General features: G+C 68.0%; 2 protein-coding genes across 2 annotated transcripts; one reads left to right on the forward strand and one right to left on the reverse strand.

Moving 5' to 3' along the window:
* The first annotated feature begins 844 nt into the window (after positions 1 to 844).
* LOC133249957 (uncharacterized) lies at positions 845 to 6,029 on the forward strand. Its single transcript, XM_061421094.1, has 2 exons — positions 845 to 2,628; positions 2,727 to 6,029. The coding sequence occupies exon 2, from the start codon at positions 3,813 to 3,815 to the stop codon at positions 4,842 to 4,844; it is 1,032 nt and encodes a 343-aa protein (XP_061277078.1). The 5' UTR covers positions 845 to 2,628; positions 2,727 to 3,812; the 3' UTR covers positions 4,845 to 6,029.
* A 2,764-nt stretch (positions 6,030 to 8,793) lies between these two features.
* On the reverse strand, positions 8,794 to 21,648 carry FGFRL1 (fibroblast growth factor receptor like 1). The gene is made up of 7 exons (XM_061421075.1): positions 21,561 to 21,648; positions 20,889 to 20,980; positions 12,494 to 12,766; positions 11,288 to 11,368; positions 10,907 to 11,191; positions 10,470 to 10,823; positions 8,794 to 10,341 (listed from the first exon to the last, which is right to left on the reverse strand). Exons 2-7 carry the CDS (start codon positions 20,962 to 20,964, stop codon positions 9,899 to 9,901), a joined length of 1,512 nt encoding a protein of 503 aa, XP_061277059.1. The 5' UTR covers positions 20,965 to 20,980; positions 21,561 to 21,648; the 3' UTR covers positions 8,794 to 9,898.
* Positions 21,649 to 23,548: the final 1,900 nt, after the last annotated feature.

Consider the following 23,548-nt stretch of genomic DNA (forward strand, 5'->3'; position numbering starts at 1 on the left):
CACAGACACGCCCTGGAGGACAGACCCCCACGGGCTGGACACACCCGTGTGCCGCCTGCGGGCCCCTGGTTCCAGGGCAGCTGGCGGGCAGAGGCAGGCCCCTCCCGCCCCAACCTCTTCCCAGGAAGAACAACAAACCACCCTCAGCCCCCTGCGGGGGTGGGCCCTGGGGCACCGTGGGACCTGCAGGCTCCTTACCTGAACTGAGGTCCCCTCCAGGCCCAGGGGGCTGTGGGTGGGCTTGGGGGTGGCAGGGGCCTGGGCAGCAGGCCGGCACAGCTGGGCAACCGTCTCGTGGACTCTGGGGAAAGTGGTATGGGCAGTTCCTCCTCTAAAGTGGGGGCCACACTCCTTAGTCCTGAGTGTGCGGTACCCCTGCATTCCCGGTAGCCAGAGCGGGTGTCGCTCTGGGAGGCCCTGGCGGATGCGAGGGGCGGCCGGGGACCCCACGCTGTGGTCGTCTCCCAGTCGAGGCGAGCGGGGGCCACACTGGGGCAGGAAGCTGCCGGAGGCCAGGCCTGCTGGGGACCCGGCTTCACGGGCCCGGCCCCATCTCTGCCGCAGGAGAACCGCATCCTCCGGGCTGGGGGCAGCACGGCCCAGCGGTGTTTGCTGCAGCCGGGGTCTGGGCTGGGGCTGGGACACGGCGAAGCTCCCCGGAGCTGCGGGAAGGCACGAGCCTCGGGCCGGGCTCCGCCCACCCCCAGGAAGGGCCCCCAGCTCGCGGTCTAGGCGGGTCCGCGCAGCCCCTCGAGAGCGCCGGCCGGCGTGGTCCTCACGCACGGGCGTGCGCACGTGTACGTCGCAGGGCGGGGCCAGACGCCCAGGCCTCAGAGCCCCGCCCCCCGCCCCCGAGGACCCCAGTCCGAGCAGGGCCTCCACCGTTGCTCCGTCCCTGCTGGGGACCCAGACGGCACCCCGGGAGTGGACGCGGGCCTGGTGTCGGGGGAAGGAGAACCCCCCAGACCCACCCTGGCCGCCGGGCTGAGCCTGGGCCTCAGGGATACGGCAACAGCCCCTGCCCCACGGCCCCCTCTCTCTGCGGGGACCCCAAGGGTCCAGCACCCAGACCTGAGTTGAGGCCGGCATGTCACCCCTTGAGCTCCTGCCCGGCACTCCGGTGGGACCCCAGGCCGCCCCCGCCGTGGGGTCGGGCCTGGTGGGATCGCTGCCTGCGAGCACGAAAGTGGGCCCTGCCAGGTGCCTGGCTGGTGGAGTCAGCCCTCCCCAGGGGAGACCCAGATCTCAGAGACAAGGGGGACTTGGGTCCCATTTCAGCCTCAGCACAGGCTAAGGCGGGGCTGAAATGCTCCGGAGTTAGAGACACGGGGCAGCCTGGGGCCCGCTGCTGCAGGCCTGGCTGGAGACCCCAGGGGACCCCCCCACCAGGGAGTCTCACAAACGAGGACTCCAGGAGGCCTCTCGGAAGGGTGTGTGGATGAAGGGAAATGTGAGGGAGCGCCCCCAAGCCCCACACACCCACATGCAGAGTTGCACGTGTGCACACAGAGTACACGCAAGTGTGCACACGCTCCCATCAGGGGCCCCAGGCCGCCTGGGACAGGACTCTAAGCCCAAGGCCCGCCCCACTCAGGGGGAAGGGAGAGCTCGAATGCTTCAGGGATGGACTGCAGACCCTGTCCCCTCGGTCCTGTCCAGGGGGCTCTGGGAAGCGGTGAGGGGTGGGGTGGGGCGTGGGCCAGCCCCTGGCCAGTCAGGCCATGCCTCCCACTGTCCACCCTCAGCCAAGAGAGACCCAGCGCCTGTCTGCGGCCTTTGGCGGGGAAGGAGGCCGCCAGCGGGCCAGCCTCAGCCCGGAGCAGGGCCTTTCCAGGACACATGCTCCGGCCATGGCCCTCCCCAGGGCGCAGGGCAGGCCTCTCTGGTGGGCGTGCAGGGTGGGGGTGCGGGCTCTCTGTCCACACCGCTCAGCCCTGCCAGCGCCCTCCCCGGGGCCCCTCCCCAGGGCCCCTCCACTCCTCTGCGGGCCCAGCCCGGTGTCCATGGGGCCTGGCCGTGAGGGCTGCTGGCTGGCGCGGCCTCATTTCCTCTTGGCCCGCAGGCTCCGGGCGGCCTCGGGAACAAAGGGTGGATTGTGCCTCGTTCTGGGCCTGCTCCCCGCCCGGCCGCTGCCCCCGCGGGGCCCGGGGGTGATGTTTGTGTTTGTAGCCAAGCGAGAGTCCTCCGGCCAAGCTGCGAGGGCTCAGTGCACGGACAGCCTCGGGTACCAGCCGCAGGCCCAGGAGCCCGGGAGCCGGCAGCCTGTCCCGGACCCAGCTGGCCTGCCACCCTCCCCGCCCTGGCCGCCCGAAGCCCCGAGGCAGCAGCCAGGCAGCTCCGTGCCTGCCCTGCGCCTCCTCCTGTGCAGACTCTTGCCATCACCAGCCCACGGCATGCGGCTGTCCAGCCCCAGGCCAGCCCGGCACCCCCTTGCCCTGTGATGCCCGTGACTCCCCATCACCCTGCGGCCCATCCAGGCCTCCCTGGCAACTGAGGGTGCCCAACGCTCCGAGCTGGCTTCTGGGGGGCAAAAAGGGGGGCCAGGCCTCTCGGTTTCCAAGAGGGCAGAAAGGAGAAGAACCACACCCTGACATTCTGCTGCCAACAGCCCCTCTCTCCACACATTCAGTGAGTGCTGCTGTGTGCCCGTCTGGGCCCCGCAGACCGTGGGTGGAGACACTGGCAGAGGACAGACAATCCAAGGCAAACGCCATTCCATCCGTCAGCCAGGCACAGGGTCCTGTGGCCGCGGACCTCCCAGCAGGCTGGCACCCGCCCTCGGCAGACCCAGGTGGACACGAAGGCCCCCACAGCCGCCCCGAGAACAGCCAGGGCGCCTCAACCGCGGGTGCTGGGCTCAGGGGCCACCATCCTCCCAGCCAGGAATAAGGCTGAGCCCGGGGCTGGGGTCCCTGCTGGGTCCCCACCCCCACCCCGGCCCAGCCCTGCCCCCTGAAGACACCCTGAGGCCGCGCCGGGCCCGCAGCCCCCTCCCCCACTGCTGGTTTAGCTCCCGCCTCTGCCATCAAAGGAGCTTTGTGGCCACGAGTGGAGCTGGAGCCGATGGTCTTGGAGGGGCTCCAGGAATGAACAGCAGAGGACGGCTTTTGGAAGAACGTGGAAAAAAAAAAAAAAGAGGAAAAAGTGAAGGAAGAAGGAATTTGCTTCTGTGGAGTCCGGTGCCACCCCAGCCCACCCCGCCCCGCCCCGGGCCCCGGTCCAGGCGTGTCCACTCCGTGTGCTCTGGTCCCGGGCCTGCGCTAACCTCCTACCCACGCAGTAACAGGGGCTCCTGCTGGCTGGGGTCTCTCATCCCTGCCACAGAGAAGGAGACTGAGGGTCAGAGTGGCAGGGAGCTGCCTGGGGCCTCAAGATGGGAAGGTCTGCTGCCTGAGAAGACAGCTCATGTGCGCTGGGTGGGAGGTCAGCCTGGGGTGCTGCCAGGCAGCAGAGAGCAGGGTGAGGGTTAAGGTGGGGCCTGCAGCCCAGGGCTGGAAGGGGATACGGTGGTGACCCCAGACCCCCACTGTCCCAGCCCACATCAGAGGTCAGAGGCAGGCCAGGCCACGGCTGCTGACCGCTACACGCTCTTCTCGGCCACACTGCAGTCCTCCTGGAGGCGGCAGACCCCTGTCCCCACCATGAGAAGGAAGAGGGCGAGGGCAGGAGGCAGGGGTCAGGGACCCAGAGAGCTCCCTGCCCTGCCCCTCACCGCACCAGCCCTCTTTGCTGGAGGTATACACCCAGTGACGGGTCCCCAGAGTGGGGCTGAGAGTGGGTCCCAGCAGGGAGTGGGCAGGCCATAGGACTTCATGAAAAGCCCACTGGGACAACCTTGGGGCAGACCTAGGGACGGGCAGGAGGGATGGGGCAGCATCCCAGCAAGAGCCCAGGAACCCAGGGCCCCACAAGAGAGACTGCCAGGTTCCAGGAAGGTCAGGAATCCTGAGTGCGGGGAGGGGACAGTGTCAGCAGGAGGGATGGGGCGCCTCCACGCTCCCCAGGGCCTCCCCCCGAAGCCCACCTTCACTGCCTCCATCAGGGTGACGCTGGGGTGTCCTTGCCCCACCCCCGCATGGAGCCCCCATCACTGGGGCCCACAGAAGCAGATGGTGGCTCCTGGGGGCACAGCCCAAGTACCAGGGCCAAGACACCCCTGCGTGTCCTCTCTGCGAGGGTCTCTAGGGCCCGGGGGTGGCGCTCTGGGGACACAAGGATGGCTCAGCCTTTCCTCCAAACGAACGCTCTCCCCAACCCCTGAGACTCAGAAGAAGGGGCCCCTCCAGCTAGCTGCTGGTAGCTATCCGCACCTGCAGGCCCGGAGCCAGACGCCCCGTGGCTGCAGGGCAAGGGGGACAGGGCACACAGTTTCCGGGTGCTGGGCGCTGGGCCCGCCCCACCCTTACCTGGGGCTGCTGCAGACCCTTCACTGGTCCCTCCATCCGGCCCTGGGGCCAAGGGTGTGTCTCATCCCAGCCCCCACGGGGATGGATCCTAACCTGAGGCTGCTCCGAGGCAGGCCCACATGTACCCTCTCCCCGGGCTTGTCTGTGGAGTTGGTGGGTCCTGCAGAGCTCAGCTTCCACGGAGTCTTGAAGGTGCAGTGGGGGAGGAGGTGGGGATCGGTGAAGCCTCTGGAGGTGCCCTCACCCCTGCAGCCCTGGAGAGGGGAGGGAGCAAGCCTGCCAGCCCCGGGCAAGGCCGGAGTGGGACTGAGCCCAGATGCAGGCAGGAGAGGCCGCACATCTCAGCACTGGCCATGGCGCCAGACAGCAACGCTACGTGTCACCACCCCCGACAGGCGCCAGAGACAAGACCCCCAAGGAGCCAGCCCGCACCCCTAAACGCAGGAGTGCGCTGAAGGCCCCTGGCCCAGGGCCTCCTTCGCCCTGGAGCGGATGCAGAGCTAGTGCTGGCCGAGTGCCCTCGCCCAGTTCCCGGGGTGCCAGGGCGGGGGTGTGAGACTCCAGGCCCAGTTGGCAGTAGCCATGTGGTGGATGGGCGCAGCCACCCAGGGCTGGTGCGAGCCCCGTGTCAAGGCTCCCATACCTCACGTCAGCGATGCCAGGGGCGCAGGCAGCTGACCAGGGTGCCAGCTGCTGCCCAGCAGAGGTGCCCTGGACAGCGGGCTCTTGCGCCCTCCAGGCACAGCTCCAGGTGACCCCAGGCAGCACAGCCAGAACAAGGCGTTGGAAGCTGCCGACCCAGAGCTCCATCGGGGGCCCCCCCGGGGGTCTGCACGGGAGAAGCCCCATGGGAGGCAGAGCCCCCTTCCCAGCCACTACATTCCCCAGTCTGGGGACCCCTACGAACTCCCATCTGCCCGCCTGGGCTCACTAATACCTGTGGCCTGCTGGGAAGCCCATCCTTCCTTCCACAGACAGCAGCAGTCCAGGAGTCAGGGTGGCTGGGCTAGGGGGATCACCAGCCTGCAGAGGCCTCTTGAGCCAAGGCGAGACTGAAGAGGGCTTGTCAAGGTGGGCATGGGGAGGGCACCTAGGTGGGACTGGCAGGGTGGGGGTTGAATCGGGAGAAGGACTGCATGGACCTTTATAGGGCTCCCAGGAGAGCCCCTGGCCCCAGGCTCCCCGATGCCCGGCCCATCTCCTGAGGGTCCTGAGCCCAGTCAGCCCTGGGTGCTTGAGTAGGACGGGGTCCCACCCCTGGGTGAGGTCAGAGCAGCCCAGAGGGAGCCTCCTGCCAGGCCCCGCCCCCTGCGCGTGATGAGCAGCCTTGGCCCCGCCCACTGCCCGCAGGAGGGCTGCATGGGGGGGCTGGTGCCCCAGGCATGTGATGAGGGCTGCTGCCTGGCCCCGCCCAGCCCCGGGTGGCTTGACCCTGTGGGATCCCCGCGTCTCTGGCCTGTGCCCTGGGTCTGGGCGCTCACCTTTCAGCCCCTTGACATCGCAGCCCCTCCACCCCACCCTGGCCCCTGAGCAGGCCCAGGCCCCTGCAAGCCCTATGCGGTGTTGCCCAGGAGGCTGGGCAACCTGGCTGGCACCTGCAGTCTCTGGCCCCACGTCCCGAGCCCTGGGTGAGTCTGTGCTGTGCGGGGTGTCCTCGTCCCACGTCCTGAACCCACGACCCATGTTCCTGTCCCCTTTCCTGAGCCTTATATCCTGCATTCCTGTTCCAGGCCCCCTGGCCAGGCCCCCGGACGAGGCTCTGCTCTCCTGCCAGGCCCTCCCGACCGAGCCCCACAGGTGTGGCCCTACACTCCCCCATCTTCACCCTCCTGCCGCGTCGCCAGGTCCCTGGACATCGGTCTCAGGGTCCCCCCTCTGGGACAGCTGCAGAAGGCTCTCAGCCGCCCCTTTGAAACCGGGACGGCTGGGAGTCAGGGGTGGGGGTGGGAAGGGCCAGTCACACCCCCAGGCATCAGGGCTTGAGCTGCCCTTTCGAGTTGGCAGGTTTGAAGAAGACAGCTTGTCACAGCCCAGGCCACAGGGAAGGTGCTGGTCTGGCTCCGGGGCTCTACCCTCCTGGGACCCCCACCTACTCAGCACCCAGAACCCCGCCATGGACATCAGGGGTTTTGGTCCCGGTGGCCCAGTCTGGCCTGGGAATTACGGAGAACACAGCTGGGTCCCCCTCCTGTTTCTCGAGACTGGAACCCTCCTAGGACAAGGTGCAGGGCCCACTCCCACCCCGCGGGGAACTCACGAAGCTTGGGGTAGGGAAGCTTTTGTGCTCCTGTTTGGGACCCCAATGGCATCACGGGTGGCTGCTAGCTGGTCTTTCTGCCTGTGACCAAGGGCACATTTTAGGTCCTGGCCTTGGTATTTATGGAGGGGCAACTGTGGAGGGCCAGCGGGGACCAAGGCTTGGCCCCCAAGCGCCCAAGAGGCAAAGCCCTGCCGCGGAGCCTCTCCTGGTGCGACCCCGGGAGCCCTGACCCTACCCCGGGAGCGGGCCTGACTCCGAGACCCTCGGCCCTTCTCGCCCCAGGACCCTACCCTCACGCCGCCCGGCCTCTCCCACTCTTGCTCCTATCGGCCCCTCCCACTCGTGCTCCCACCGGCCCCGCCCCGTCCCCCGGCGCCCCGCCCACTCGGGGCTCCCAGGTCTCGCAGGGTCCCCGGGGGCGGGGCCGGCCAGAGGCCCCAGGTAGGCAAGTGAGTCCGGATAACTCCGCGCCCGGTTAGGGCGGCCCTGGGAGCCTTAGTCCCGCAAGAGGCGCGGGGCACCCCAGAGAAGGATGCTGGGCGTCCTGGGGCCATGTGGTGCCCTCCTGCCTCTCCCTCACCCCTCACAGCTGGAAGCGGGAGATGGCGTGGCTGAGGACTCTGAGCACCAAGGTGTGGCCGGCCTGTAATCCGGGGCTGGGCTTCTTGGTGGCTGCCCAGCCCCATGCAGATGGACCTGTCTAGTCGTCCAGACCCCACCCCCGCCCCCATGCCCTTCCCGGCACCACAGCAGGTCTACAGAGTGACCAGCCCCCCAGCAGCCCTCTCTCCAGGAAGGGCGTTGGGGGATGGACACTGGTCTCCAGAGAACCAGACCTCTCAGGCTGAGACAGGCCCTAAGGGTGGCCAGGTCGTTAGTCCCCCGCCTTCTCTGGGGCAGATGGTGAGGCTGGTCCCCATGAGCCAGGTGGAAAGCACCGGCCTCAGGCCAAGGGCACAGGGCTGGGGTCCCAGAGTCTCCTCTGAGGTTCCGAGGGACCGCACCCTCCAGGAACCTGCCCCTCTGCCCGCACGCTGGAGAGGGGGCAGCTCAACTCCTATGACCCAGAGACGGCCCACTGCCTGAGGTCTCCCCACTGCCCAGGGCCTCCTCTCTCTCCACCCTCCCCCTCAGACTGAAACCCAGCCAGGCGTCGGCTGCAGCCAGTCCTGTCTGGGGAACATCTGTTTGGTCACCAGCTGTGGGCCACCGGCAGCCCCCTCTGCCGCCCGGCTTCCCGCCGCAGCCAGGCCCTGGGTCTCCCTTGGGGCTGTGGGTGGCCCCCGTCATCCAGCCTGAGCTTGGTGAGGGGTCCCTCAGGGCCGGCCCCTGCCTCCTTAGAGACAGGAGTGCAGTCCACCTTGGGAGGCCAGAGGCTGGGGGCACAGCACTGAAGAGGACAGGGGGTCCCGTCCTGCCCTGCCTGGGGTCCCAGCAGAGGAGGGAGAGGGGACTGAAGCCTGAGAGACAGCAGCAGAGGCGGGGGTCCAGCTCGGAGCCGGGGAGAGGAAGTGGGCAGCAGCCCAGCAGGGGGACATGGAGGAGACAAGAAGGCCCAGCCTCCAGGTCAGGTGGAAGATACCCAGCCACGCATCAGGCGGGGCCCATGCTCCTGGCCTGAAGTGCTGAGAACCAGAATCAGGCTGGCCTCACCCCTCCTGCCGGCTGGCCACCGTGGTCCCGCTGGGGGCCTTGCGAAAATCCCACAAGCTATTCGTGCTCCTCCTTAAGAGGCTCCGGAACCTGCGGGCCAGGGTGGCCCAAGCTGTGCCTGCTGGCCGGCAGGCGAGTTAGAGCCTGTCTCCCTGTCGAGGGAGGCACTGCTGCCCCACCAAGGGTGGGTGGGGCCCTGCGGCAGCCCCCAGCCCACCTGCCCACCGAGGGTATGAGGCGAGCCCCAGAATGTGGGGCGGGAGGAGCACGGGCCCTGCGGTGAGGACTGGGGGCGGGGGGCCACACCAGTACAGAGAGCAGACCCCCAGCCAGCCAGACTCGGGCTGGCCAAAGACGCACGTACAGGTGAGCGTCCAGGACACTGATGGTGGGTTCCGGGGGCCCCGAGCCTGCGGCCTGGCCACGCGGCTCCCGGCATATAGGTGCACACACGTACACAGGAAGAACACCAGCTTCGAGGAAAAGGATGCACGTTTTCTTGTTTAACAAAATAAATTAAATATACGAAGCTTCAGCTCAAACTCTATATAAAATTACAGAGGTCTGGGGCCACGGGGTGATGGGTGCCCAGGCCAGGGTGGACATCCAGCATGGCCACAAGGCCAGGTGGGTCCTGGGCCCTGGGAGAGGCCAAGTCTCTGTGGCCCAGCCCTCCTTTCATTAATATTATTATCTTAATTTCTTAAATATAAATATCAGAGGCCCCTCCTCTCTGGCAGTGGGAGGCCGCGTGGGACAAAAGTCACCCCCCGCTGGCTCCAGCCGCTCAGGACAGGGCCCAGGACTGCCCCGCCCGACCCCCTCCAGGGTGCTGGTGGACTCCTGGACACCAGGACAGGTGGTGGCAAAAATAGCCAGGGCAGGGACACGGGCAGGCAGGCGCGGGGACGGGGTCGGAGTTTTTGGTTTGCAAAGCCAGGGTGCCTCTCAGATCTCCTGCCAGGCCAGGGTGGGGGGGTGACCATGGCCTCCGTGAAATCCTTCTCACGGGGCCAAGGGATTCCTTCATGAGCTAGCCGGTCGCCACATGCGCACTGCGGTTACAATACAGGCCTTCCCAAAGGCTTCTCAGTCTGCGTGTACGTGTGTGTGCGCGCGCGCGCGTCCACGTGTGTGCGTCTCACGGGGCACGGGGAGATGGCCCCACGGTCTGTCCTCCCCTGTGGCCCTCCACCCCAGCCTGCCGCTGGTGGTGCCGCCGCACGCCCACCCGAGGCACCCAAGCACTGGTAGTGGGTGTGCTGGTGCTGGTGGACTCCGCCCTGCACATGTGAGTGTGTGTGTGAGTGTGTGTGTGTCTATGTGTGTCCAGAGGTATGTCGTGTCTGTGTGTGCGTCCACGTGTGTGCGCCTCACGGGGCACGGGGAGATGGAGTCTGACTGTGTGTGTCTGTGTGCGCGCGCGTCCACGTGTGTGCGCCTCACGGGGCACGGGGAGATGGAGTCTGACTGTGTGTGTCTGTGTGCGCGCGCGTCCACGTGTGTGCGCCTCACGGGGCATGGGGAGACGGCCCCAGCCTGCCGCTGGCCGTGCCGCCACGAGCCCGCCCGAGGCACCCTAGCAGTGGTAGTGGGTGTGCTGGTGCTGGTGCACTTTGCCCTCCACATGTGAGTGTGTGTGTGAGTGTGTGTGTGTGTGCGTGTCTGTGTAGAGTTTGGGGTAAAGCTTGGGGCCGGTGGCCGAGCCGGGGCCCAGCAGGTGCTGGGGGGCCGCCGGGGGCCCGAGCTCCTCACACAGCCCCACTCCGGGGCCGGAGCCCAGGGTGGCGGGGGTGGGCAGGTCCTTATCCCCGCCGCGGTCGCGGGCTGTGGCGGGCGGGCGATGTGCAGGCGCCGGGGGGGCCGGGGCCGGGGCGCACGGCTTCTTCTTGGCCTGGCAGAGCCACAGGACCACGGTGCCCACGATGAAGACTGCGCCGGCCGGGATGCCGATGACCACCGGCCACGGCAGGCTGGTGGTGGAGGACGAGGGGGCCACGGGCGGCCCTGGTGGCTTTGGGTCTGTAGGAGAAACCGAGGAGGGGCAGGGAGGGAACCGTCAGGGCGCGGGCACCCCACAGCCCAGCTGGTGCGCATGGGCGGGGTCTGGCGGGGCGGGACCCGCTGGGGGCGGGGTGAGGCCCACGCACCGGGCAGCACTGTCAGGAAGGCGCTGCGGAAGCTGTAGCCCATGGTGTTGGCACCCAGGCAGATGTACATGCCCGCGTCATCCTGGCGTGCACGCGTGATGAGCAGCTTGTTGAGGTAGGAGCCGTCAGGCCGCGACCACACGTCGCCGGTGGGCAGCACTACGAACTTCTGGCCACCCACATCGATGGTGGAGTTGTAGCGGCCTTCGGCGCCGTACTCCACGCGCTTCAGCCACTGGATCACCGGCTTCACGTCGCTGCGCACTTTGCACTGGAAGGACGTCGTGCCCCCGAAGTCCACCGTCGTGTTCACGGGGTGCGTGCCCGTGAGCACAGGCTTGGAGCGCGTCCGCTCTGCGCAGGGACAAGCGTTGGGCGTGGCCCCGGGGCTGCAGCCCGCCCAGCCCTCGCCCCACCCAGGCCCCCGCCCGACTCACGGATCACGTCCACCTTGTAGGTGGCGTTGATGGCGCCTGCGCGGTTTGACACGCGGCACGTGTACCTGCCGCTGTCCTCCGGGCGCAGGTTCTTCAGGCTCAGCGTCCACTTCTTCTTCCTGTGCTCGCCAGCCTCCGGGCGGGTCAAGGCCTGGTCATCCTTCATCCACATGATGTCGGGCCGCGGGTGCCCGCTGGCCACGCACTTGAGCCGCACGGAGCTGCCCACGGGCCGCGCAATCACGCGGCGCCTCATCTTGGAGGGCTGCGTGAAGCGGGGCCGCGCTGAAGAGGGAGGGAGATGTGGAGGTCAGAGGGCCGGGTAGGGTCGGGGGAGCGGTGAGGCCCAGCCCCCAGCCCACCTGACGCCCCTCTGCTCACCCCACTGCTTGCTGGCTGGGTCTTCCTGGCCCCCAGAGGAGCTGTCGTGCCCGGGGCTCTCCCTTCCTGGACTGGTGTCATCTGGGCGGGGCGGGCGGGGCACATGAGAGGGGCCTCAGTAGCCCCTGTGAGACCCCAGCATGGACCCCAGCCCCAGGCCCAGCTTGGAGGCTCCAGCACACCAGCAGGAGGCCGTGGATGCACGCCCGCAGCTCAGAATCCCAGGGACAGCTGGGCGGGAGCCGCCTCCCGGCCCACTCCCTGGGTGCAGGTGACCCCGCCAGGCGTGGGTGGGACGGAGGTCTGGCTCTCCCACCCTGGCTCCCGGGGGTCTGCAGGGCCTGGGGGTGGTGGGGGCCGGGGCCTGCCAGCAGCTGCAGTAACCCTAGCCCACATCAAGGGGCCGAGGGCTCGGTGAACTGACATGGCTCGCATACCGCCTGGTCATCCTCCCCTTTGAAAGGACGTGGTGGGGGACACCCACAGTATTCCCATTCCACAGTCCAGAGGGGACCTGGGGGGGGGGCGGGGAATGCTGAGGAATGCCCCCTCCCCGGGACAGCCGCCGCCTCCAGGGCCCAGGACCAAGGCCCGGCTCTCGGACCCCACCCTGGAAACCCAGCGGTGGGGTGTGTGGGTCGGGCTCCTCCTTTGTGCTGCTCCGGCGCCCGTGGGGGAGGGCCGGGCCAGCGCCTGGTACCAGCGAGTGAAGGGCGTGTTGCTGGGGCGCCGCCCAGTCCCCAAGCCCGGGCCCCGGAGGCAGAGAACACAAGGCCCTTGCTTCCCAGCGGCCCCTCTGAACTTGGAAACCTGAGCCTCAAAGTCACGGCCGACGCCAAGGCTACTGGCCGGCCTGGCCCACCAGGCTGCACTTTGGTGCGAGCAGGGGCCCCCCACCCACTCCTGCTGTCTCCCAGCCAGCCCTGGCCCCTCAAGCCGGCAGAACTCTGGGGGAGAAGAGGCCGGGAGGAAAGGCCCCTCCCCGAGGTGCAGCCTGAGGAGGCAGGCCCGGGCTGGGGGTGTCCCGGACTAGAGGCAGCCAGCGGGACCCCCGGGTCCTGGGGGCAGTGGTCAAGTTCAGGCAGGACGGGGGGTGGCGGTGGGCACTCGGGAAGTGCTGCCTCCCGGCCGGCGCCGAAAGACCCGACACTGACCCATCACTATGAGCGTGTAGTTGACGCTGAGGCCGAAAGGCCCGACACTGACCCATCACTATGAGCGTGTAGTTGACGCTGAGGCTCCCGAAGCCGTTGGTGGCCTTGCACACGTAGGCACCAGCGTCCTCCGGTTCCACCTCTTTCACCTTCAGCCCTTGGGGCAGCACGCGGAAGCGGCTCCAGCCACCGTGGATCGTCCGGCCGTCCTTGGTCCACATGGTCAGTGGCGGCGGGTCCCCCTCCACGGGGCACTGCAGCCGAACCGTGCGGCCCAGCCGGGCCACCTGCCTCGGGACCACCTTGTCCGCCATCCTCGGGGGCCCTGCGGGGGTCAGAGGGCTCTGTCAGGGAGGAGGGGACTGGCAGCGGGCCGGTCAGGGCAAAGGCAGTGTGGGCACTAGGAGCTGGCGGTAGGGCTGTCCCTGCCGGGAGCCCACCCAGGACCCCATGCAGAGACTCCTGCCTGCCCCCCCAGACCACGGGGGCCCCTGCGCGCTCTCGCACAGGAGCCAGAACACAGTCGGGAGGACCGGCTCACCCAGGACTCATGTGCACAGACCAGTAAGGACAGCCCCTCACGGACAGGGTGTGCACACGCGAGTGTCTCTGCATCTGTGCCCGTGTGTGCCTGGGCTACACTGAACCAGGTCTGTCTGCCCGGACAAGAGCCTCCCTGCTGCCAGCCAGGCCACACCAGGTCACCAAGGCCTTGGGGTCAGAGGGCAAGCAGCTGGGCACTCCAGCTATGGGTGACCACTCTCTCCCGTGGGAGAAGGCAGAGTCCTGAGCTGAGGCCATGGTGCCCTTGACCGTCCCTGATCCCCCGGCCTGGGTCCAGCTTCAGTTCCTCCAGGGTCAAGTGTGGGCACAATGGGGGTGATCAGGTCTAGACGGCAACAGGAGACGGCTCGGGGGAAGGACACCGCGGACACCACAAGGCTATGGAGCTGCCTCCAAGGGGACCCTCAGCCCCGCTGTGCCTGTGGCCCGGAGCCAGGGCCCATGTGCAGCTCCAGCACCACGGGAAGACCACGGGGGCTTCGGGCCTCTCCCGTGGGCAGCCACCCGCTGTCCCTCCAGACCAGGAGAGGCAGCCGTGGGCACTCAGCTGCCCTTCTCAGGGGCTTGGCCGGGCTGGGCTCCCGGGACTCCAGCCACCAGCCACTGGAAGGTGCCTCCACCCCTCGAGGCCGCCACTCAGGCCAGGAGGGCCGCGTCCGGGTGTTCTGACTGCGCGGAGGTGCCGGCCTGGCGCGGCTGCTCTGAGACGCTATCGTTCGGGGCCCGGGGCGGCATGTGTTTTCAATAACCAGCTGGTGTTTCTTCAACACGCAGCTGCCAGCTGGTTCCACCGCTGCTTTGCAACCAGAGTGCTCCTGTGGGTCCCCCAGACGCTGCGGCTCCCAGGGCCCTTGCAGGGCGTGGACCCCCGTCGCCCCTGCCTGGGGTGCCAAGGGAGGGTGGTGGCTGTGCCCCTGGGGATGGACGAGCTGACGGCCCCGGGCTCAGCTTCTCTGGGGCCCCAAGTGGGGAGGGGGTCCCGAGGCTCTGCTTCCAGGGGACCGGGGTGTGAGCGACAGAGATCCTATTCGGGGGGCCGCACCCCCCCCCAGGCAGTTAGTTGCCCCAGCCAGCCAGCCCTCATGCTTCCCCTGACCACCTCTCCCTAATGACTTGGCAGTCTACAGGGCCCGCCCCCAGGCACCCACTCAGCTCACAGTGCGGGGGGGCATCGGAGGCCCCAGACAAGTGGACCCCAGGAGGACCCAACCAGGCTGCCCAGGGTCCAGCCTCATTCCCAGGCAGACCCTGTCCACCACCTGTCACTGCCTGAAATTCCACCATCCCCAGGGGCCTCCCAGGCTGCAGGACAAAGAGGGTACCCCCAGCCTGCCCCCGGTCCCCCAGGCTGACACCTGGACACAAGGATCACACACGTGGACCCACACGTGTCCACACACACGTGTATGCGAAGCCTCCCCGTTGGGGCTCTGCCTGTCCCGACCGCAACCTGCAGGCACCACTGGGCCCTCGCCAACACCCCCAGACCCTGAGCAGCCTGCCTCAGTGGCAAAGAAGGGGCCGGCCCAACCATGCAGGCCCTCCCCATCCCCCAGAAGGAGGCCTTCAGAAGGGGGAGTGGGGCAACCGCAGGTGGTGCGGACGCTGCCCGGGGTCACTGCAGAGAGGAGGGACGGGGCCCAGTGACCGCCAGATGGGCCGGAAGTGTGGCCCCGCAAGCCAGCCTGAGCGGAGGAGGACGAGGCAGTGCCCACGGAGGCCTGCGGAGCCAGCCGCATCCCAAAGCAAACAGCCCCTCCCGCGCGGCCGCCCCGCCCCCACCTGTGCTCCGCCTGGCCAGCCCCGCAGCCTCTGCAGAGACCCCTGCAGGCTCACAGGCGGGAGGCCCAGCCCCCCAGACTCCTGGGGGTTTTGGCCGCCAGCATGGCTGCAGCAGCTCTATATTTAGCCCAGGAAACACAAGCCCCGTTGTTTCACCTGGACGGGGCATCCTGACGCTCTGCCATGGGAAACTGAGGCTCACATGGGGACCTGGGGGCCCCTGCAGGGCCTGGTGGGGGGTGGGGCCCCGGGGGGCCGCCCCTGCCCCTCAGCTCCCCGCAGGCCCTCCACCCAGCTGCCGCCCCTCCCTAGAGCGTGGCCTCCAGGAAGCCCCAACCTAGCACCTCCCAGAGCCATGGTGCTGGGAGGTTCAGGGCACAGGCAGGGTGCAAAGTGGGTGTGGAGGCGGTAGGCTGGGCAGGGTCTCACCCAGGACGCGGGCTGAGCACCACGGGCATGGGCAGAGTGAGCAGAGCCCCTCCTCCTCTCCCTCCTCCTCCTCGAGCTCTGCAGCTGCTCGGGCGTTGCTTCAGTTGCTAAGTCGGTAGGACTCTTTGCGACCCCACGGACTGTAGGCCGCCAGGCTCCCCTGACCATGGGCTTCTCCAGGCGAAGACGCTGGAGTCGGGTGTCATGCCTTCCTCCAGGGAATATCCTAACCCTAACCCTGAGTCTCCTGCATTGCAGGCGGACTCTTCACCCCTGAGCCACTGGGGACCCAGAGCTGGGGCCACACACGGCTGCGATGCTGCCCCCCGTACACTGTCCCCCAGACGCACACCCCAAGAGGGGGTGCGGACCCCCTCCTCTGAGCACCAGAGACCCCCAGGCTTGCAGCTCCCCCACCTGGATGGGGGCTCCATTTCCCCACGTTTGCTATAACAAGACCCCGCTGCGACCCAGGGCAGAGGTGCTGGGCAGATGGAGAAGGGACCCCCAGCTGGAGCCCCCCAAACCCCCCCAAGTCATCATCATAGGGCCTGGGGGCCACCCCGAAGTGCAGCACCCGTGCCTCGTGGCCTCTGCCCCCCTGGGGTGGGGTGAGCTGCCCTGGCCATTCCATCTGGACCCACACTCCCTGCTCTGTTCACAGTCTGCCAGGGGCCTGGCCGTGGGGAGCGGGGGAACCCCAAGGTCAGCCCTCACCCCTCCCAGCCACCCAGGGTGCTCAGTGGGCCCTGGCCTGCGACCCTAAGCTACCTTCAAGGTGGGTGAACCAGACACCAGCCCTCCCCCAAGCCCCAGGTGCCAGAGGCCTCAGAGCAGGTAAGGAGATGGAGCCTGAGCCCCTAGCCTGCACGTCAGGGCAGCCCTGTCCCCAGCAAGCCCCGCAAAGCCCCGCAGGTTTCCAGCCTGAGGAATGCTCTGGCCGCGGCAAGGTTCGGGTGGGTTGGATCAAGCTGACCACAGTGGGCCTGGCCGGTCGGGAGCTGCCATCCTCTGTGCAGGACCAGCTAAGCCAGCAGGTGGGGAGGGGGCTGGGCCCCAGAGGCGGGCCCACAGGGCCGGCCTGGACGCTGGTGCGGTAGGCTGTCTAGGGGGTGGGACACATGAGGTGCTTCCCATGGTGAGTGCCAGGCTCTGGGCCCAGCACCCTCCCCAGGGAGGTGAGGCCCCAGGGGAAGGGCAGGAGCACCCGGCGCAGGGGGTGGGCACAGGGGAGGACGACCACGTGGCTGCCAGGAGGCCGGCAGACCCCCGCCCAGCACCGCTGCACAGCCGCACAAGCACACAGGCTCCTGCTCACCAGCTGGCCCGGGGCGGCCCCGGGGGCCGGACCCACAGGATCTGCAGTGGAACTGGTAGGACCCGCAGGACAGGTGGTTGCCTGAGAAACCAGGCCATTCTGGGCGTGGCAAAGGGACGGCCTGACCCACCGAGCAAGGCGGCGGGAGCGTCCCCACCACCCACTGCCCAGCCGCCCGGCAGGGGAGTGGGCACCAGGGGCCCCTTCCACTTCCAGGGGAAGCCCAGCCTCAGGGCTCCTCTACCTCACCCTCACCACCCCCAGGACCCCGGTGGGGGGCCCAGAGCATCACCCTGATGGTGCCACATCCCTCGGGGCACCCATGGGAACTGCCAGGGGGGACGGTGACTGGAAAACGCCTGACCCGCCCGGGGCACAGCTGAGCGCTGGGCAGCCCTGGTGCAGTGTCAAGGTCTCACTGGGTCCACAGACTCAGTGCTGACCCTCCTGCAAACCTGCCCATGCCTGCCCCCCGCTGCCACCTCACAGACGCGCTCCCAGCTGTCAGAGGGCGGAGAGGGCCCTTGTCCACTGGGGCCTCCCACGCCTGCCCTGCTGGACGCAGCGGACAGGGTAACGCGCTTCGGGGCCCAGACCACCCAGGGGCAGTCGCCTAGGAGGTGAGAGGACCCTTCCCGAGCCTGGAGCCCCCAGGTGTTCAGGGCGAACGCGGTGTCTCTAGGCTACAGCCGCAGACGATCAACCCCCAGCAGCCGGCCAGGTCCCACGTCCGCTCCACTGAGGTCTGAGCGGCTTCTCCAGGAAAGGCCCGAGGCTCTGAGGCCCGAGTGACCCAGACTGGGCACCCCCAGGCCCCGGACGCCATGGGGTGGGCCACCGGACCCTCAGGGTGAGCTCCAGGACCAGCCCCACAGTGTAGCCAGGACCCAGACTGGCTGCCGTGCAGGCGGGGGCGGCCCTGGACTCGAGGGCGCCCGGGGGCAGTGTCACGGGAGCCGGGGCCTCCCTCCTCCCTGCCGGCTCCCCAGGCCCCGTTATCCAGCACACAGCTTGTGAAAATCTCACACAAAATAAACTCCCCGGCAGGAAGAAGAGGAGTTGTGTTTCCTGCCAAGATGGGAAACCCTGGGGTTCGGCAGCCCCGAGGCTAGGGCAACTCCCTGCCCTGGCTCCAGCTCGGGGACAGCTCCAGAAGCACCCCCACCCTGGGCCAGTCCCCCCCCTAGGCCAGTCTGTGCTCGGTGCGGACATGCGCCCCCCCCCACCCCAGCATGCCGCCTCCAGACCCTGCCCCAGCCACTCGGCGGGGCACAGGGTGGGAATGGAGGCCCCAGCACACCAAGCCTCAGTGGGCCACCCCCCGACGCCCCCCTCAGCCGACCAGCCCAGCCCTTCCCCACCCAAGGGCCCTGCCCTGCTAGGCCAAGGCGCCATGCCCACCCCGGCCCTGGTGAGCTGCCCACCTCTGCCCACGACACTCCCACCGCTGGAGGACTTCCTCGCCTCACCTGACCAGGACCATCTCTCCTTCCAGGCCCATCCCACCTGGCCCTGTTACACCTGAGCCTCTCCAGGGGACCTGGGCTGTGAAACCCACAGGACGGCGGCCCCTGCTCGCCTTGGGCCCTGAGAGAAGGCAGACTGTACTTACTGGAGCACTCCTGACCACCGCTAGGAAGAGTGGGGGGCCGCAATGGACAGAGTGTCCATGGGGTGGGCACCCCTTCCTTCTGCGTGCTGACCTGCTCACTGAGGCTGTCCCCCGGACACACCAGGCTGCGGTCACCCATGGAGGCACAGAATGGGGCAAAGCAGGCCACGATGGGAGGCCTCCGCCCGCCTCCCCCGCACGTCTGTGGGGCCTGGGCTGCCCAGCCGATCCAGAGGCTGGGGCTGCTGCTGGAGAAAACCAGCAACTCCCTCATTAGGGCCGCCGCAGAGCCAGGAGGACTCGGGGGCCCATTGATCCTGGCGCACTGGAGACGGAGCCTGGTAGGCAGCACTTCCAGGCCCAGCCAAGGGCGACTTTCTTCGCTCCCTCCTCCCTGCAGAGGGGGCAATGGTTTATTTTTCTTTCCAGGAGTGGGGCCGAAGACAAGACATAAGTGGGCCGCTGGCCCAGGTCCACCTCGCAGAGCCTGGGCCGGGCTCCCGTGAGTCCACCTTGGCCCGGCTGCACACTGGCCAGTGCCACCTGCAGGGGCCTGGGGGGCGAGGAGGAGGCCCCTTGCAGCCTGGTCAGACGCTGAGGTCTACCAGCACACATATCACAGCCTTTCTGACAGCCGAACGCCTCCCTGTGGACTCACGGGCCCTGGCAGAGCCTTCCACCACAGCCCCCAGGCAAGTCGGCCTGAAGTCTGCACTATCCCACAGGCGGAAGGTGGCCGGCACGCTGGCCAGGTCCAGGGGAGGGAGAGGGGCCTTCAGGGCCAGCTGCTCAGAGACCGTCCACTGCACCATCCTCAGAAAAGTCCACACGTGGCACTCCTCAGAAAACCCTGAAATGACTTCTTTCAAAGTAAATTGTAAAAGGCACTTCATTCGGAGCCTCTCGAATTCACACTGAGAAGTAAAGTGGAAACGGAGAAAGCCAAAGTCTTTTTTCAAATTTGAAAAAAAAAAAAAAGCTTAAGACTAACCCACCAAGATTGTGAAACTTTGGGAAAAGGGGAACCTTAAAAATATTGAGTCTAGAAATGTACTGATTCCAGAAATTGTGACACCATGGGGAAAGCGGCTTCAAAAAACCACCCAAACTCTCTCTGCGCTGGTTTGCCTGCCTGAAGAAGGTCCACACTCAGCCTGTTCACGCGCCAAGTGGGAAGGGCCTGAGACGGCTCTGCCCTCCAGTCCAGGCCTGGAGGAGAAGCCAACACGATTCAGGAAGAGCACCCCCCACCAGAAACCACAGAGGCCCTGGCCCTTGGAAAGCGGATCCCACCTCCCCAAGGCCGCCAGGGCCCTCACCACGCAGCCCAAGGCCTCAGCCAAAGGGCACCAAGAGGGGTGTAGCCCCTGGGGGACCTCTCGGTGCCAAGGCAGGCCCTGCTGCCCACAGCCGTCCACGGCCCACTGCCACCCGCCCCTCCACTTCAGGCTCCAGCCAGTGGCCAGGTCAGGCCAGTGGCCTCCCAAGCCTCTCTGGCCAAATGGCCAGAGGACAGGCAGGTTCGGGGATGGGGGAGTCCAAGCAGACGAAAGAGCAATCGGAGGCCGAGCTGCTGGCCCCGGGGGTGGGGAGCCTCGCTGGGCATGACCCGAGTGTCCGCAGCACCCTGCACACTGCCATCCCGGCCACGCCTGGGCAGCCCCCACCCTCAAGCGAGCCAGCCAGTCCCCGGCAGGGCAGGCGGGGGGGTACCGTGGCATGAGGCCCACCTGGGCCGCCGCCCGCCACCCCACACCCGAATGTGGCCATATAAGGCCAGCTTGGGCTCGGTGCGCCTGCGGGGCAGCGGCGGGGGCGGGGTGCGACGCCTCAGAGGACTGGTGGACAGGGCAAGGACAATCCTGAGTGGTCAACACACCCACAGGGCTGGCCTGGCCACAGGTCCCGCCTCGCTGAAGGAGTCCAGCACAGAACACGGCAGTGGGAGTCCATGGGCACGCATCACCCATCGCCCGTCAGCCAAGGGCGCCACTTGCTGGGGGAGGGGTCCCTCCAGGGGCATCTGAGGCTGCCCTCTTGCCCGCGTCCAGGCCCCACTGTGGCACATGCCGTGCTGAGGGACGCACTGTGTGCCTGAAGCAGGTGGTCTCAGCATCTGCCTTAAGACAGGCCCTTACTCCCACCCCGTGTGCTGGGTCCTGTCCCCTGGCCCCAACCCTGCACCTTCTTGGAGACGGGCAGGCCTAGCGCACTGGTCTGGGTCATTAGTCCCACATACCAAGAAGGTCCCCACTGTCCCCACACCCGACCCTGGCCACCGGGGGGTTTCTGTAGGTTTTCAGGGGCCTAACTGGGTCCACTGTGGCCAAATTGCCCAGTGCCCAGGGATCCTCCATCAGTGGCTGCTGCGGTGGGTGGATGTGTGTGTTCTGAGGGGAACTGGGGCCAGAGCCCAACCTGCCAGCCAGTGTGGGACCCCGTGCCAGAGCTAGGGGAGCCCACACAGTGAGATCACCCTGTGGGTGATCTGGGGGACCTCATGATGAGAGGGGAGGCCCCACAGATAGCTGAGGAGCCCCTTGGGTGTGGGGCCGACGCGTGAGCTGCACTGGCCCGTGGGTGAGCTGGGGGCCCAGTGGGTGAGGGGCCGGGCTGCGCGCGGCCAGCAGGGGCGGGGCGCAGGCACGCGCGCCAGGCGGGCACTGTGGCAGAGTTCAGGGCCTGAGGGAAAGGGGCGGCGCTGGCGGAGGCCGGGGCGCCGGGCTGGGCGCCAGCACTCACCTCGGGCGGCGGCGGCCGGCGGGAGGGCCCCCAGCAGCAGCAGCAGCGGCAGCACTAACGCGGGGCTCGGCGTCATCTCGGCCAGTGCGGACCTGGGGGTTATTCAAAGGCTGGTCACTTGCGTGCGGGTGGGGGGGCTGGTTTTCCGCCCCGCTCCCCCTCCCCTGGGCCGAGGGCCCCGGAGCCGCCAGCACCCCGGCCCTGGACGAGGGGAACTGAGGTGCGGGCCGCCCCGCCTTCCCTGGCGCGCTCCGGGCGGAGGAAGCGGCGGCAGGGTAACCGTGGGTATCAAAGGCAGACAAAGGGTTTACACTAATTACCGACCTCCCCCGCCCCCCCTCCAAACACCGTCTGGATTCCTGGCGCTTGTAACTCGGGCCCTGCCCGCGGGACACACAACACCGGCGGCCCCGCAGATAATCGCCTGCGCCATTAGCGGACAAATTTGCGTTGGGGGGGCCCACGTGGGGTGCAGGGGCGGGGGCGGGGCGCGGGCAGGACCTCGGGCCGGGCGGGAGCCGCGGCGGCGCGTGCCGGTGCCTGCGGCCCCTCGCCGCGGAGCGGGGACCCGGACGCTCGGCCCCCGCCCCCGCCCGCGGCCCCGGCCCCCGGCCCTTCGGAATCGGCCCTCCCAGTCCGCCCCGGGAATCGGAGGCGCGCGGAGGGGCTCACCTCGGCGGGGCTCGCGGGCGGCGGGGCTCAGGGCCGGGCCCGCGGGGCGCGCTGCGCGGTCATTGCCGCCCCGGGCGCCGCACCCCGCCGCCCCGCGCCCCCGGGCCCGGCCTCGGGACGGGGCGGCGCTACCTGCGCGCTGGCGGCTCGGGCTGGGGCCGGGGCGGGGATCGGGGGCCGGGGCCGGGGCGAGGGGCGAGGAGGGCGGCGAGGGCGGTCCGCGGGCCGGGGCCGCGATCCCGGGGCGGCGGGGCGAGGGGCCCGGGGCGCCACGCCGCGAGGCGTCCTTCCCTGCGGGGCTTTGTCAACTCTCCCGGAGCGAGCGCCGAGCCCGCCGCGCGCCCCGCCCCGACACAACTTCCCGCCAATCGGCGCGCCGTGGCCCCCGCGCCCCGCCCCCCACGACCCGCCCCCGCGCCCCGCCTTGCGCCCCGCCCCGCGCTCGAACTTCCCGCCAATCGGCTCGTCCTGGCCGCCGCGCCCCGCCCCCGCTCCCCGCCCCGAGCCCCGCCCCGCGCCCGAACTTTCTGCCAATCGGCGAGCGCGCCCGCCCCGCCACCGCCTGGCTCGCGGCCTTAACCCTAGCAGTACGGGACGCCCGCGGGCGGGGCGGCTCCCCGGAGCGCGGCCACGCCCCAGCCCGTCCGCCTCTCCCCCTCAGGCCCCTGGCTTCACCCCCAGCTTGTTTCCACCCGCTGGCGGCCGGGGCAGCACACTGCGCCCCCACCCAGCCCCGGCCCAGCCCCGCCTCGCGCACCTCCTGGTCCCGCACCGTCCACCTCGCACCTGCCCCCGTTGGCGCCTGCATCCGAGCCCCCAGCCTCAGGCCAACAGCCCCCCGCGCGCCTCTAGAGTCGTCCCTGATCGAGCTCCAGTTGGGCAGTCCGAGTCCCGATATCTGAGCCCCCCGGTGGTCGTCGGGAACGGAGGGGAGATCCAAGACCCCGCTCTGACCCCAGGCGACTCCGGGGAGAGCCAAGTCGGGCATGACGTGGGGTACAGAGATCCCGCCCTGGCGCCTCGGCTCATAGATCGGCTTGACGGAGAGCAGACGTGTTCCCACCGCCCACCTGGCGGTTTGCGGCCTCCTATCCGCTAGCGATGGTGTGCGTGTGCGCTCAGTCGTGTCCGAGTCTGGATTGTAGCCCGCCAGACTTTTCTGTCCATGGGATTTCCCAGGCAAGAGGACAGGAGTGGGTTGCCCTTCATACTGCAGGGGATCTTCCCCACCTAAGGATCAAACCTGCCTCTCTTGGGTCTCCTGCGTTGGCAGGTGGATTCTTTACCTCTAGCACCAGGTGGGAAGCCCAGTGAGGGTAACACAAGGATATTAATAACTCAGCACCACCTTTAATCCTCATAATCAGTCAAACGTCTTGCTGTCACCGTGCAGATGAAGACATGCAGGCATGGAGAAAGCAAGTAGTTTACCCAAGATTCCCCGGCACTTGGGATGCCCGGGACTGGACCACGCACTGCAGCGTGCCCCTGCCCTGTGGCTCTTCTCCACCTTGCCCCACTGCCCTTCCCTTTCCTATTCAGCAACCGACATACACTGGCCCCCATCACTGGCCCCCATGACTGCCCCCCTTCCGTCCATCACCTGACCACACCCAGGCTCACTGGCCTGAATCACTGGGCCAGTCTCCCCTGGCTTCCCCTTCACTGTCCCGTCACTGACATTGAGAATCATCATTTTTAAAAAACATATTTTAAATTTATTAATTTCCTTTTTGGCTGTGCTGGGTCTTCATTGCTGTGCAAGGGCTTTTCTAGCCGTGGCTGGTGGGGGCTACTCTTCTGGGGGTGTGCAGACTTACTGTGGCGGCTTCTCTCGGGAGCACAGGCTCTAGGTGTGCAGGCTTTGGTAATCGCGGCACATGGGCTCAGTACTTGGGGCGCGTGGGCTTAGTTGCTCCACAGCATGTGGGGTCTTCCCAGATCAGTGATCCACGCACCCTACATTGGCAGGCAGATTTTCAACCACT

This window comes from Bos javanicus, chromosome 6 (assembly GCF_032452875.1).
Source record: "Bos javanicus breed banteng chromosome 6, ARS-OSU_banteng_1.0, whole genome shotgun sequence".
Taxonomy (NCBI): Eukaryota; Metazoa; Chordata; class Mammalia; order Artiodactyla; family Bovidae; genus Bos; species Bos javanicus.